Raw genomic sequence first — 13761 nt, 5'->3', positions numbered from 1 at the left:
AATAAATAAATAGCAATAAATAGCAATAACCAACAAACAGAGACAATGGTGCTAATATTGTAGTGCAGAATATCATGTAGTGCAAAAAAAAAAAGCATGCAAGATACTGTTTATGCATGCAGTAGGAGTCAGATTAGTTTGTGAGGGATTTGTTCAGGGCACCTTTTCATAAACAACATATTTCATATATTTTAAAACAAACATGTCTTTTTTTGCTGTGGTATATCAAGGAAAAAAAGACTGATCAGTTAACATCAATAAATAGTTATATTTTATTACCTTTACATACAAGATTTAGCAGACTCAGTATTTATGATGTACCCTTCCATTGTGAGAGTGGAGTCTGCAGAAGAAAACTTACCTGCATCCTCATCCTAAAATATGTCACAAATATCTAACAGAACATCTACAGAAACTTGATGACCTCTGTAAAAAAAGGGATGTTGACTGATGAAGTTAAAATTGAATTATTTGGGGGCAGGAACCAAATGTTTGTTTGGCGAAAAAAGAAGCAGCATTTCATGAAAGGAACACCTTGTCAGTTGTTTGACAGCTAAGAAGCATTCCATTAAATCCCAGGAAGAAAAAAATGAAGCTGTAAAAAGGATGACTTCTACAAAACAATAATGATCCTAAATATACCTTACATCCACTGTATGTACCAGCTGAATGTTTTGGAATGGTCTTCAAAGTCTATCTATACTTCATTTAAAATCTATGAGGTGCATGTAAGAGATGTGCATGCACAAAGACCCAAAACTATAGACTGAGCAGAAGCCTTTTGCAAATACGGGGGGGAATCTCTAACAATAGAATCTAGAGATTTCTAAGTGCCTATAGAAAATGTTTAGAACCTGTGATATACAGAAGGTACTCATACTGTAAGGTTTCCCGACTTTTGCATTGGCGCAAATGAATGTAATTTTATTCAGTTTATAAATAAATAACAATGCAATGTCTCCTGATATGAGATGCTATAAGTATTTATATTTTTTTAGTATATGAAATATACAGTGATCCCTCCTACTTCGCGGTCTCAGATATTGCGGTCTCAGGACTTCACGTTTTTTTCCAGGAAAAATAAAAAAATATTTCAAAATAAAAAATAATTTAAAAAATGTGAAAAAATGTACAAACATTGAAAAAAGCAAAAAAGTACATTATACAGTACTGTATTAATCAAATAACGAAATAATATTAGTTAATAACTATGTTAAGAATTCTTCAAGCGTTAGAGTTTGTGACGTTTTTTTATCTTGTTTTGAAATGCATGCTTTTAATTTGTCGGGTCGCGTTGCATTTCCGTTTCCTGTTTTAAGTTCTCTGGGCGTCATTCGGCTCGTTACGGTGACGTAGTGAATGACAACGTAACCTCATAGTTATAGTTTATTATCATTTATGTTGATAACGCACACTACTGCCTATGTTTAGTAAGCGATGAGCGTTTATTCTGTTTATGTGTTCGTTTGTGTAGAGGTTGCACTTTATAGTTAGTAGTTGTTTCTAACCCGCTAATGTCGGCTACAAATACAGTAAATTCATAGATTAAGTGTTTATATGTTAGTTGACTGACTTTAAGATTGTTGTTGATTTATTATTCAACCGATACTACATGATACACCATACATGAGCCAAAATAAATGTGAAGTTCAACGTGATGACTTGCGTACTCTTTCACCGGAGTCTTGGTGCAGATAACCAGTCCTGAGAACAAATTCTCAACAAACTAAGTAATATTAGTTATTTAATGAATATACAATAATTTTAATAAGGATAATGTAATGTTAAATAATAGGAGGAAGGAAATAAAATTTAAAAAAAAAGACTGTGTATGGTTACTGCGGCTATATTGGGGCGTACATAGAAATCTAGGAACTGATAGCCTACTTCGCGGGTTTCAGACTTCGCGGGGGGTTGACAGCCCCCATTAACCGCGAAGTAGGGGGGATTACTGTACTGTTTTTGGGATGGGAACCTTGACTTTTACATACAACTGTATATTTTGTGCAATACATGTTGCAGGGATACAACGGTACAGACATTGACGCTGCAGCCTTCGGTCCGAGATGGTATCATCACATATGAGGACTCGCCACTGGTCCGTACTGGTGACTCTGGTGAATCTGATATGCTTGATGTATGAATCTTTTTTGGGGGATTCTGTATAAGTGGCTCTGACACGTGTGTACAGGTCAAAGCCGTGAAGATGGGACACATTTTGGTGATTGATGAGGCCGACAAAGCTCCCACAAACGTCACCTGCATCCTCAAAACCCTAGTGGAAAGTGGAGAGATGATTCTGGCTGACGGGCGCAGAATTATCTCGGGTATGCCAAATGCATGTCACTTACTGGGTGTATTCCACGCTGATGTAGATGACTGGCATTATTATTAGAATTGCAATTTTCTCCTCAAAAATGTGATTGTGATTTATGTACAACACCTCATTATTTTTTCGTGGTTCTTTTTTAATACATTTATTTTTTAAAAGTAGCAATTAATTACTACAATAAACAATAACAGATCTATTACACCCACCATAAAAGCTCAACACAAGTGTTTCACAGATGGTGAAATAATGAGCGAGTTTTTAAATTACTCATCCAATCAAAACATGGGCCAATATGTCCAATTAAAAAACGTATTTACTGAATGTACTTGTGAACTCTTTCTAAGGTATCAACCAAGATAGTCATATACTGTACAGTAATATTTAAGCATTTTTACCATGGTTTATCAAACTTTGCCTTGCCCAAAATTGACACAGCATGGAATTTTTTTCTCTCTGCTCAAAATCTTTCCTTGCTCACTCAATATATTTTTCTTTGCTCAAAATCTATTCTTGCTCATTCAAAATCTTACATTGTCTGCTGATGATTGCGGCACAAATATAATTCCATAAACTCATAAATAATGGATGCAACAACTTACTTTAATTAAATTACTATACTTCGTTTTCTCCCTACATTGCAGTTTGGTTATTGCGGCTCAACTGTACCATGGTTTCATTTATGATCATAAACATTTTCTCTGATGTTGCTGTTTTTCTCGCTTTTTTTTTCCATTAAGTCAGACCAGTCAAAAATAACCCATTCAATAGTCAATAACCCAGTCAATAATTCCCCAAACTAGGGAACACTATCATAACTAATTACTCTTCAGTACAAGTTAAATACTTATAAAAAACTAAAATTCCTAAAACTTTATGACACTAGTTCTAATAAAAGGCATCATGTTCCCCCTCAAAACATTCATGCAACAAATTATTTGTGGAACCAATTGACACCATTGATCACTTGACAAATTATCACATCATGATTTTGCATAAAATGCCAAATTTTGTCCCATAATAATCCAGCCAGTCTAAAGCGTCAAAGGATTTACATTTAAATAGGTTCATACATGTGGTCTCTCCATATTCTTGAATGTGTCCATGTTTTTTGTTGCTGTTTCTCTGTCATTTTTTTTTCAATTCTTTTTTCACTTGACATATATCATCATTAAGCAGTTATATTTTGATATATAGTTCCTAAATTATGTTTAAAAATATTGACCTTCACTCATGGGTTTCACCGATTTGTTGTAAAGTAAATAAACAGCAAAGATTAGAGAATAGAATAGAATAGAATAGAATAGAATAGAATAGAACATAAATTCTATAAAAGCTGCAATGTTTAAGTTGTTTGCTACTGGTTTACTGAGTCAACAATTACCATATCCTTAGATCTACTTGAAGCCAAGGGGAGGCCTAACACCATCGCCATGCACCCAGATTTCAGAATGATGGTGTTAGCCAACCGACCAGGCTTTCCCTTCCTGGGCAACGACTTTTTTGGAGCTCTTGGTCGGTACACACACACCCACAATGCCACCCAACACTTGCTCCAATTGTTTTGTTCCTCTACAATATGCATTCATGTCGTCGTAGGAGACATCTTCAGCTGCCATGCTATTGACAACCCCAAACCCAGGGCTGAGCTGGCTATGCTCAAACAGTATGGGCCTAATGTTCCTGACACTACTCTGGAGAAGTTGGTTGCTGCCTTTGGAGAGCTTCGGTCCATGGCTGACCAGGGCACCATTGCCTACCCGTACTCTACACGAGAGGTGGTCAACATTGTCAAGCATCTCCAGGTATGAATACGAAATACCTGCAGCTAAATAAAACACCTTTCAAATTCTGCTGACTCATGTCTTCAAAAGTCTACTGACTCATCCTCCAGTATGCACAAAAAATGTGTGCCCAATTAGATTGAAAAGATGTTTTACATCTATTTACCGTAATTATACAGTATTTTCTGATTCAAAATAAATGACCGTAACCGCATTATTTTTTCCAAAATGTTGTCAAATCATTGACAGAATGGAATTGATGTGATCAAATGAAATTCTTGCTCACACACCCTGAAAAATAGTTTGCATTGACCAATTTGGTTGCAGGCTTGAACCTCGCATGCCCTGTGCATCAGTCTAGAAATGCTTATTTTGCCAACATCAGCTTGTCTCTTTATGCTCAAGAAGTGTAAATAATGCACGTTATTTTAGCCTGAGAACCTCAGAAAAGAGGCACCAGACGAGCAAGGGGGATCAATAATTCAGTGCAGAAGGGATCAATAATTTCCCTACTAGCCTTGGTGCTTTTGTCATCATTCAAGCAACATCAGACTCTCAATAATTTGGCTGGCTTCCATTATCGCTTTACTGTTTGGTATCTTTTTCAACTGTCCCAAGGCAGTCCTTCTCAAATAGTGGGGGGCACCACTGCCAATGTGATGCCAGAGAATAGGAATAGGAACAGTAATTGCACATCCATGGCACCAGGTGACACAGTGGTGCTCTCATTGTCCAAGTCTGTGTGGGAGTTATAAACGTTTTAAATTGCTGTCAACAATTTCTTTTTTATTAATCATGTAAATGATTCATGTGATTTAGAAAAAAAATCACCAGTGTTTTATACCTTATGCTTCAGATTAAAATGTTTTAAGATATTGGTGCCCCAATGTTAATGTTCCAGATCAATTTACAGGTACGTATTATAATTTATTGATTTAAGATTGTGTGAAAATGTTTCTAGTTTGGATAAGGATTTTTTTTCCTGGCACCTTTAATGTATTTTTTTTCTTTTTGAGTTTCAGACTAACCTGTATAAACCCTGTGAAAAGTAAAGGGTTGAAAGTTGATTCATAATGCTTTATTCTTTTGTTATCGTTAAAAAGAGTGCAATTTTAGGTATACTAATGCAAGTTTTATTTATATGATCTTACTTATAGTCACCACTGCGAGTGAGGGGGGGCACTCTTTTTCCTCTCTTTTCTGGGGGGGAAGGGGTGCAAAAATTAATAGAGAATCACTGCCCTAAGTCAATGCACGGCATGCATTTCTTCCCTGCTCTCAGGCATTATTGATTGGACTTTCACTATGTCATGGTCTAATAATGTAAATAGAGTTGTGAGCTCTAGTCCAATTATGGATCCCCAAAAGCAGATGTCCCATATTGTAACAAAAAAGTAAACACAGTACAGGTATGTGTTCCTTAAACATGATTATTTTAGTGCATAAACACTGTTGTTCAGTAGGTAAAAAAGAGATCCAGCCCATACCAAAGTATGTACGTAACTTAGAAGAACACATTTTTAAGAAATACGACATTGCATTGGGAAACCTGGAGTGGAGTTTGCACGTTCTCCCTGTTGTAGTTTTGGTATATTAGATACTTTAAATTGTCCTAACTGTAGGTGTGCTGGTGAGTATGAATTGTTGTTGGTCTTCATATGCCCTGGAATTGGTTGGCAACTAGTTCACGTTGTACACTAGCTGTTGTCCCAAGACAGTTGCAATAGGTTCACTCATGCCCGCGACCCTCGTGAGGATAATTGGGTTAAGATAATGGATGGCTGGACAATATTGTAGTTCTAGTTTTGCATCATTTTGCTCAACTATGGTTTTCCTAATTAACTGCATGTGTTGGGAGCATTTTTCGCAATGCAAAGTGCAACTCAATTTTGTTAGTTTTGCAGAATTTTTTGTCTTCTCATCACTTTGTACTGTCTACATCTCCATCCCAACAGAAATTCCCCAAGGAGGGTCTGGCCAACGTGGTGCGGAACGTCTTTGATTTCGACTCATACAACAAAGACACACGCGACATCCTGATTGAGGCGCTGCATAAGCATGGCATCCCCATTGGAGCCAAGCCCAACTCTGTTCAGCTGGCCAAGGAGTAAGGCATTAGGAACATGTTGCTGGCCATGACATTATGTATCTGTATACTTGCTAAACATCCGATTCCAAAGGGTGCATGTAGTCCTGTTCTAAATCACTGCAGATATATGCAGTTAAGTCAAATTCTTTTCTGACTGGGCATCTTCAATAATGAAAATCATAAAATTACGCAGGTATAAATAATGTTTTGGTCAATAACCACATTTCAAAAAGTGTCTTTATTACCATCTTAAACCTTTTTTATGTAAGTACAAACCATGATTTTAATTATAGTATGTACTGTAAAGGCATTATTGAGTGAGATCAATGTTTTACTTGGTCATATTACGTTCTGTTCAAAATGTAGAAATAATTGTAATTATGATCATTTGATAGGGGTTGCTTGACCTTTTTTTTTTCCAAAACACAACACTTAATGTGTTGAAAGTTCAGTTGACGTCAACTGGTTGCTGATGATGCCAATGATATTTTTTCAGCACAGCTCTAGAAAAAAAAAAAACAGAACAATAGAATGCTCTGCAAAAATATCTATTTTCACCAACAACATAGACTGAATTATGGCAACTACTATTGAACACAAGAGCATCGATGTGGGCTAGGTGAAGGCTTGTCTCTAGAAAAAAAATACAATTGCTTGGGTATACTTGGAAAGAGAATGACAATAAGCGGTATAGAGCTTGGATGAATAACTGGAAATATTCATGAACTTCTTCATGTGCAGTTAAAGAATTTACTGCTGCCCTACTTAGTAATTTATTCTAAAAAGTTGTTCAAAATCTTGCTAGAGCCTGCTGAATCAACTCTACTGGTTCTCCCCCACGTACCAAAGTTGCACATTTAGGACTAAAAGACAACTTAAGGCAAATAAGGTGAAAAGTATCATTGTGAAGTAGTAAAGCCACAGAGCAGACTAGTCTGTACAACCTCTATTATTTGGTGTGCCTAAATTGGATTATACAGTAAATCACATAAATTTACTACCTGCAATAAATAATACTGTACTTGGTTATTCATTTCAGTCAAAAATGATTTCCAACTGTAGAAATCTATTATTTTTGCAGAAAAATCTGATGAAATGTCAAACTTATTTATATACTATATATACAATATACTATATTATAAAGTATGTTCTCACAATATGTGGAGTATTTATTTGCTATGACGAACTCTGCAGTACAGTATTTGCAATACATTGAAAACACATGTAAAATTTTGACTGTTAAATAAAGGAAAATATTTGTTTCTTCAGTGTCCTGTGGTTTTGTTTTGAACTGATATACATATTTATTTTTAAATATTTGAACTTAACAGGGCAGAAACAAGTATTTTCCTTCATCGACTATGTACTGTACTTCCCATGTATTAGCACACAATTTCATTCGTCTTTATAGCAATAACAATCTATAATTAATACTGCTGTGAACAACCATGATGCCCCCCCCCCCCCCCCCCCAAAAAAAAAAAAAACAGCAAAAACTCTTTCAGTGCCAAGCTTTATCAGAAAAAAACTACTAGAGGGCCAATATATTTAGCATTTTCGCTCTTCAGGACCGACAGAATATTGTGTGCTATTTCTATGTAAATATGGGTGGTATCATATGAAAGATTAATTTCCATTCCTTACCTAGAATTGCATTTAGGTAATATCTGTGTTGTATGTGTCGAAACACTGCAATCCAATGGTCCCAGTTATCACTACAGCGCTCATTTGGAAAAGTAACTGTCGTACTTGTTCATTAATAAAAGCCAGGCTGGCATAATTATCTGCCTGGGGTGTTGTTCATCCATGGAGGATGGATCTCCTCATTCTTTCAGTGGAGCAGGACATTCAGAGCAGAGTTTGGACCTACTGTCCCATTGAAAAGCATGAGGCAATGGGTACAAACCTTTTTTTTTTTTTAAATTGTGGTTAATCACTACTTTGAGTTTGTCTAACATGAAGCCAAATTGTTCAGGTCACAATTTAAACATTTACCTCAGGTTGCCCCTGCCGGAAGCCAAAATGACAGGATTCTGGACGATAAATCAGCAAGGCAATGCCCGACGCAAGTTGCTGTGTCCTTCTGAGACGCATCGCATTGACGTCAAGGTAAGCTATTAAACAGTCCTGCAGTGGTTGTCTGTGCTAACAAATTGTTTGAATTTTACAGGGCCCGGTCTACCTGCGTATTCAGGGCTATCCTTGCAACAGACAGGAGAGCCGTGCTTTGAGTTTCAGCGAAGAAAAAGCCCACTGGCAGATCCCCATGAATGAAGTTAACATCATCTGTGATGTCACCACCAAAGATGGTATTATTGCTTAAATTCGGTTGCATTTTCCATTAAGAGAATTTTGTTCTACAGTACGATTACAGCTTTTGTGATTATTGCAAAATTTCACTACTCTGCAGCAACCAAAAGACTAGGCAAACAATTCTTCATTCGTCATGTTCCAGAATTCGTCATAATCAACCAAGGAATTGTCTCAAGAGCCATGAGTATTCATAAAATGGTGGCAGCCCCCCCCCCCCCCCCCCTTCTCTTGCACACACACACCAAGAAAAAATAAAAAGGAACTGTTAATTGTTATTTTCACTGTTAGCTGGCGTCACAGCATGATTGTTTTTTTTTCCGGAAATCACATTTTTTCCTAAAATTGAGGCGAAAATGTGAAAGATCCCCTTCTCCATTCGATAACAATAATGAGTAGTCATAAAGAAACTGTTTCATAACTTTTGATGCATTCTTTTTTCTTTACAGATATTGTCTATGTGGCCACATGTAACCCTGTGACACTTTACTCAATGAAGGAGCGTGGGGAGGCCATTCAGTGTGTGGAACTTTACGACATATTCCCCAGGACCATTAGTGGCGTCTGGCAGCCCTTTGTCACCATCGCCCCCTTGGGAAGTCCATTGGATGGCCAAGTGGTTCTGCATGAGCAACAGGTAGGCTCTGAAAACCAAACAAAATTCATCCTTCACAGAAGTGAGAAAAAAACTAAACCAATGTCCAAGTCCATCCTTGTTCACACACAGGAATATTACCAAAACGGTGGGGGATCATGTAAAAGTTATGATACAATGGTGAGGCATTCACTGACCACTCACCATGTGGGAAATTTGACACACACGTAATGTGCAAATAATATATAACAAGGATATGAAGAATTTCCAAAGATCAGATGTATTCTGGTTTACTATATTTTGTACCCCTAAAATTAAGGGTGTGTTACATATACAGGAGAATTTCTGTAATTAGTTTTAGCTAAAATGAAAGCTGCTTTGTATTTCAGAAAGCTATTGCTCCAAGCCTGACGGAAGACCACAAGTTCGGTCAGCCGCCATTTGTGCTCAAGTTCGCAACATGATTGTTTAAGTGTGCAGGTTTCATCTGTAAACCATGGTGTATGCCTCGTTGGATGAGTTTTAAGGCTTAATGGTGCTACTGAATCAATGAAATTTAATAGGACATTGTTAAAATTGTTTGTGAGTTTCTCAACTGAATCAATATAAGATGGAAAAGAAGCAGTTGCCAGAGGCAGTAGTTCACAGAGCACAGCTGTGGCTGAAGAACTAATGTTGCGGCTGTATTAACATTGGTTGTGGTTAGAACAACTGCAATGAGCTAAGACTTCCAATTCTATTAAGCTAATGGTCAGACAAAGCACTGGTGTATGGTAATACTAACATTTGAAGTTGCTGAAACAAAATATATCGATTATTAGGTGGTGGATCATATAATGAGAACTTCAAATATCTTGAAGGTGTGGTTGAAATAAGTTCTGACTGCAGAGCAGATTCTGATATAAGCTCTTCTTACAAGGACGTGCAACATTTGAACTCACAGTTCGGAGAAGAGGAGGTAGAAACAAAGGCAAGGGAGTGAGAGCTAGGCTAAAGCTAACAACATTTTCCTTGCTAATGTGCGGTCATTGGCGCAGAAGACACAAGAAACTCATAAACTGCTATGTCATGTTACAGAAACAGCGAAGCATTGGAATATCGGACAACGTTATCAAACAAGCTGCATGCTGCTTGATGATTCTGGTGAAACACAAGGCGGAGGACCTTGTGTTTACTTGTACTTAACCCTTTCAGGACCAAATTTTTTTTCAACATTTTTAAATCACGATTTGAAAAGGTTGTATCGCTTGATAATGGTTAGAGATAATGGTATACTGTGTAAATATTGCTTGGTGCATTTTGGCACTTTAAGGGTTAAACTTGATTATAAGTAACTCTATACAATTATTTACTTGTTTATTGTTTCACTCAAAAACATGGTTATCCTAATTAATGTACCAAGCTAATAAGTAGCATTTCCACACTTAAAAGATATAATGCAGTTTTAGTTGAATCATTTTAATTTATATAATTTACTTAATACTTATATTTTATTTTTATATATTCAATAAAAATACATAAGTTCTTAAGTTGTATGTGTGTATTTAAATATACGCTTGTCTTTTGGGTGAAGGGCTTATGAGGTTAATTGGAACCTGCATTAGAGCTTTAGCTAATTTCTATAAAAAAAAAAATGTCACTAGTTCACTGCTAATCATGAAAATAATAATGTTGATGAAAAATAAATAATCACCGAATAATCAACTGGTGACAGCCCAATTTGATATGTACTCAGGGGTGAAGTAGTGAAGGTTGGAATATAATTCCTCATGAGCAATTCAATAATGAGTGGTCTCCAGCTGCAAGCAACGCAGATCCCCGCTGCTCCTGGCTCAACAATTGTGGTCCCCACATAGTGGGGGGCAATGGCTAGATAGTAGTTTTAGATTTTGAGGGATGAATGAGACAGCTCTCCATTTAATATGAATGAGCTTTGGTGGTGAGCTTTGCGTACCATTTCACAATTGCACTATTTTAGGGATATGGAGTTAGTTTTAGAGCAATAGTTGTAATCGATGTAGATAAAGTCTTAGAGATAAAATCTTAAATTGCTTTGTAGTCTCAAATAATAATAAAATAATTTCAAACAAGTCAGATCAGGTCACTCAAATTGGATTTGTGGTCACAATGACACTTATTCTGTTAAGTCGATGGGAGTTCAGTCTATCTTTAAGAATGCTCGCTTAATATGTCATTTAGAGGTTTCCTGGTCACATCCGCTTAGACAGGTTACATCCCAACTGGGGCTCCTTCAAAGATGGGAGGATGAACACGATGACATGACCTCATTCTGACCATGATGAACTTGACTACAGTCAAGTGTTTATGTCAAGTTTCTCTAAACACTGAGCCATAATTCATGATAACATTTCTTTGAGCGTAAGACAAATGCATTGCTTTGTCCACCCACAGTGTTTCTACAGCCGCTACAAATGTGGCAAATGAGGGTAAGCGGGGATTCTAAAATTACCCTTCTGATGTATCATAGCAAAAAAAAATACAAAGAGGTGCAGACAGAATAAAGTTAACTCACAGGTCACAGGCTTTCAGATCATACACATATGGAAATGTTTGAGTTCTTGCTGAGATGTTGATGGACTAAATAAAAATCCCTCATAGCAATAAGCACATTAATTACATAGTTAGCGTTTTATAAATGAGTTAATAACAACTTACCATTATTTTATGGTAAATACAAACGTTTTATATTTCTTGATAGAAAAATGCGTGCCAGTTATTTAGGATTTAGCTTTTTCTCTTAAGCTACATTTATCTGAATTACTGTACTAGAGCACCCTCTGTAGGTTGCTCAAATGAAATATTTCCCATAAAGCATTACAGCAGCAGCAGTATTTGTAATAATTGTAGTGGTTGTAGGAGTAGTAGGTCCTAAATACAAATTAATTAACTTTAAAAATGCAATTATCGTGACTGTTCTTATTTTTGCCATGAAAGAACATGCATGTGGTTCAGGTATTGTTTCTATTCATATTATTACTTCGTGTACTCATTCATTATACACTTCCGGCTTTGCCCAGCTTTGCCCCATGGTTGTAGGCCCGGCCACTAGGTGCTAGCAAAGGAGCCCCACCTCCAGGCCTGGCTCCAGAGGGGGACCCTGTAAGTCTGGAACCTCACCTAGGACCTGTTTGTGATGCGTGACCCTACTTGGGGCATAAAGCCCCCAACAACTTAGCTCCTAGGATCACTGGAACATGCAAAACCCTCTCTCCACCACGATAAGGTGACGGCTCACGGAGGGGCCGGTGGTTTTCCTCCGGAGGGTTTCTGGGCTCTCCCTTAGAGCTAGTGTAAGAAGCTCAGTCACCCGGGAGGGACTCAGTGTCAAGCCTATTCTCCTCCATGTTGAGAGGGGCCAGCTTAGGTGGTTCGGGCATCTGTTTAGGATGCCTCCCAGACGCCTCCCTAGTGAGGTGTCCTGGACATGTCCCACAGTGAGGAGGCCCCGGGGACGACCCAGGACACGCTGGTCTCTCAGCTGGTCTGGGAACTCCTTGGGATCCTCCCGGAGGAGCTCGAGGAAGTGGCTGGGGAGTGGGAAGTCTGGGCCTCCCTACTCAGGCTGCTGTCCCCGCGACCCAATCCTGAAGTACAGCGGTAGAAAATGGATGGATGGGTGGGTGGATGGAAATCATGGTCTTGTTGATAGATGCTGACTTTATCCTGTACCACTGCTTGAAGAAAAGTGTCCTTCTAAAAACTGCTAGTAGGTCTGGGAGTTCATTTGAAGCCCATTTTCAACCCAAAAAGGTCCAACCAGCTCTTTTTTTTTTTAATACCATCCTATATGAGTAGCCCGCCTCCATCTTGCTGGCATCCGATTCAAAGTGTTTTGTGTCCGTTACTGATCCGGCCATAGTCCCATCCATCTGATCCATCAAGAATCACTGATCTCATCAGTCCATAAGACCTTTGAAATGTCTGTCTGCTGATATTTGCTCAGTCTTAACATTTCCACCTGTGTGACTTGCTCAGTTGGCAGCCTCATATTTGAGCCTTCTCAAATCAAGGCAGTGAATTAGCATCTTTGTTCCACAACACGTTTCTTGCGACCTTGTTGACTTTTGATGAACCTCTACTGGGTCTCCCAGTAGTGATATTGCTTAATTGTTGTTGTTTTTCTAAATTCAACAAAAATACCAAATAAATAATAGCAATTATATAATAAACAGTTGAGTGTTAATATTTTAATAATATTCTCTAATGCAAAGAAAAATTTGTGACTAATTGTGACATTAATCTATCGTGAATCATTGGAATATTCAATCCTAAGTATGTTCATTAGTGAAATCCTAATAATATAGCATTCCAACATGCTTTCTAGAAATACAGTGCATCTAAATGTTTTTTTTTTGTTTGTTTGTTTTTTTCCTTTATTCAATCAGAGTAACACAGTGCTCCACATAGACATAACCACGGGTGCAGTGCGTAGACTCATGTTGTCACCGGATAGCGAGCAGCCTCCCAGCAAAGCTTCGAATTGGTGGAGCAGTAAAGAACCACAGGTCAGTGCTAAACTTCTAGTTATCCTCGATCATGTCTGAAGATTTTGTATGTTTTGTAGGGAGAGTATAAAATGTGCTGCGAATTTGCCCACAAGAACTGGCTTCTCTTCTACAAAGATGACAGGTGT

General features: G+C 37.6%; 1 protein-coding gene across 2 annotated transcripts in view; it reads left to right on the top strand.

Annotated features, from left to right (window-relative positions):
- The window catches only part of LOC148423122 (von Willebrand factor A domain-containing protein 8-like), a 66107-nt gene that overhangs the window by 25279 nt on the left and 27067 nt on the right, over positions 1-13761 (top strand). The window contains exons 22-31 of one of the 2 annotated variants that reach the window (XM_088415604.1): positions 2023-2098; positions 2192-2327; positions 3725-3844; positions 3932-4134; positions 6069-6220; positions 8203-8311; positions 8373-8511; positions 8962-9149; positions 13514-13633; positions 13693-13757. In XM_088415604.1, the coding sequence (XP_088271730.1) occupies positions 2023-2098; positions 2192-2327; positions 3725-3844; positions 3932-4134; positions 6069-6220; positions 8203-8311; positions 8373-8511; positions 8962-9149; positions 13514-13633; positions 13693-13757 (1308 nt within the window). Of the gene's footprint in view, positions 1-2022; positions 2099-2191; positions 2328-3724; positions 3845-3928; positions 4135-6068; positions 6221-8202; positions 8312-8372; positions 8512-8961; positions 9150-13513; positions 13634-13692; positions 13758-13761 lie in introns of both variants that reach the window. The other variant, XM_088415603.1, reaches the window with a different exon arrangement.

Source organism: Hippichthys cyanospilos, chromosome 5 (genome assembly GCF_059441005.1).
Source record: "Hippichthys cyanospilos isolate Australia breed blue-spotted pipefish chromosome 5, RoL_Hcya_1.0, whole genome shotgun sequence".
Classification (NCBI taxonomy): domain Eukaryota; kingdom Metazoa; phylum Chordata; class Actinopteri; order Syngnathiformes; family Syngnathidae; genus Hippichthys; species Hippichthys cyanospilos.
The sequence above is the reverse complement of the archived record's forward strand: the minus strand, read 5'-3'. Positions and strand labels throughout refer to the sequence as shown.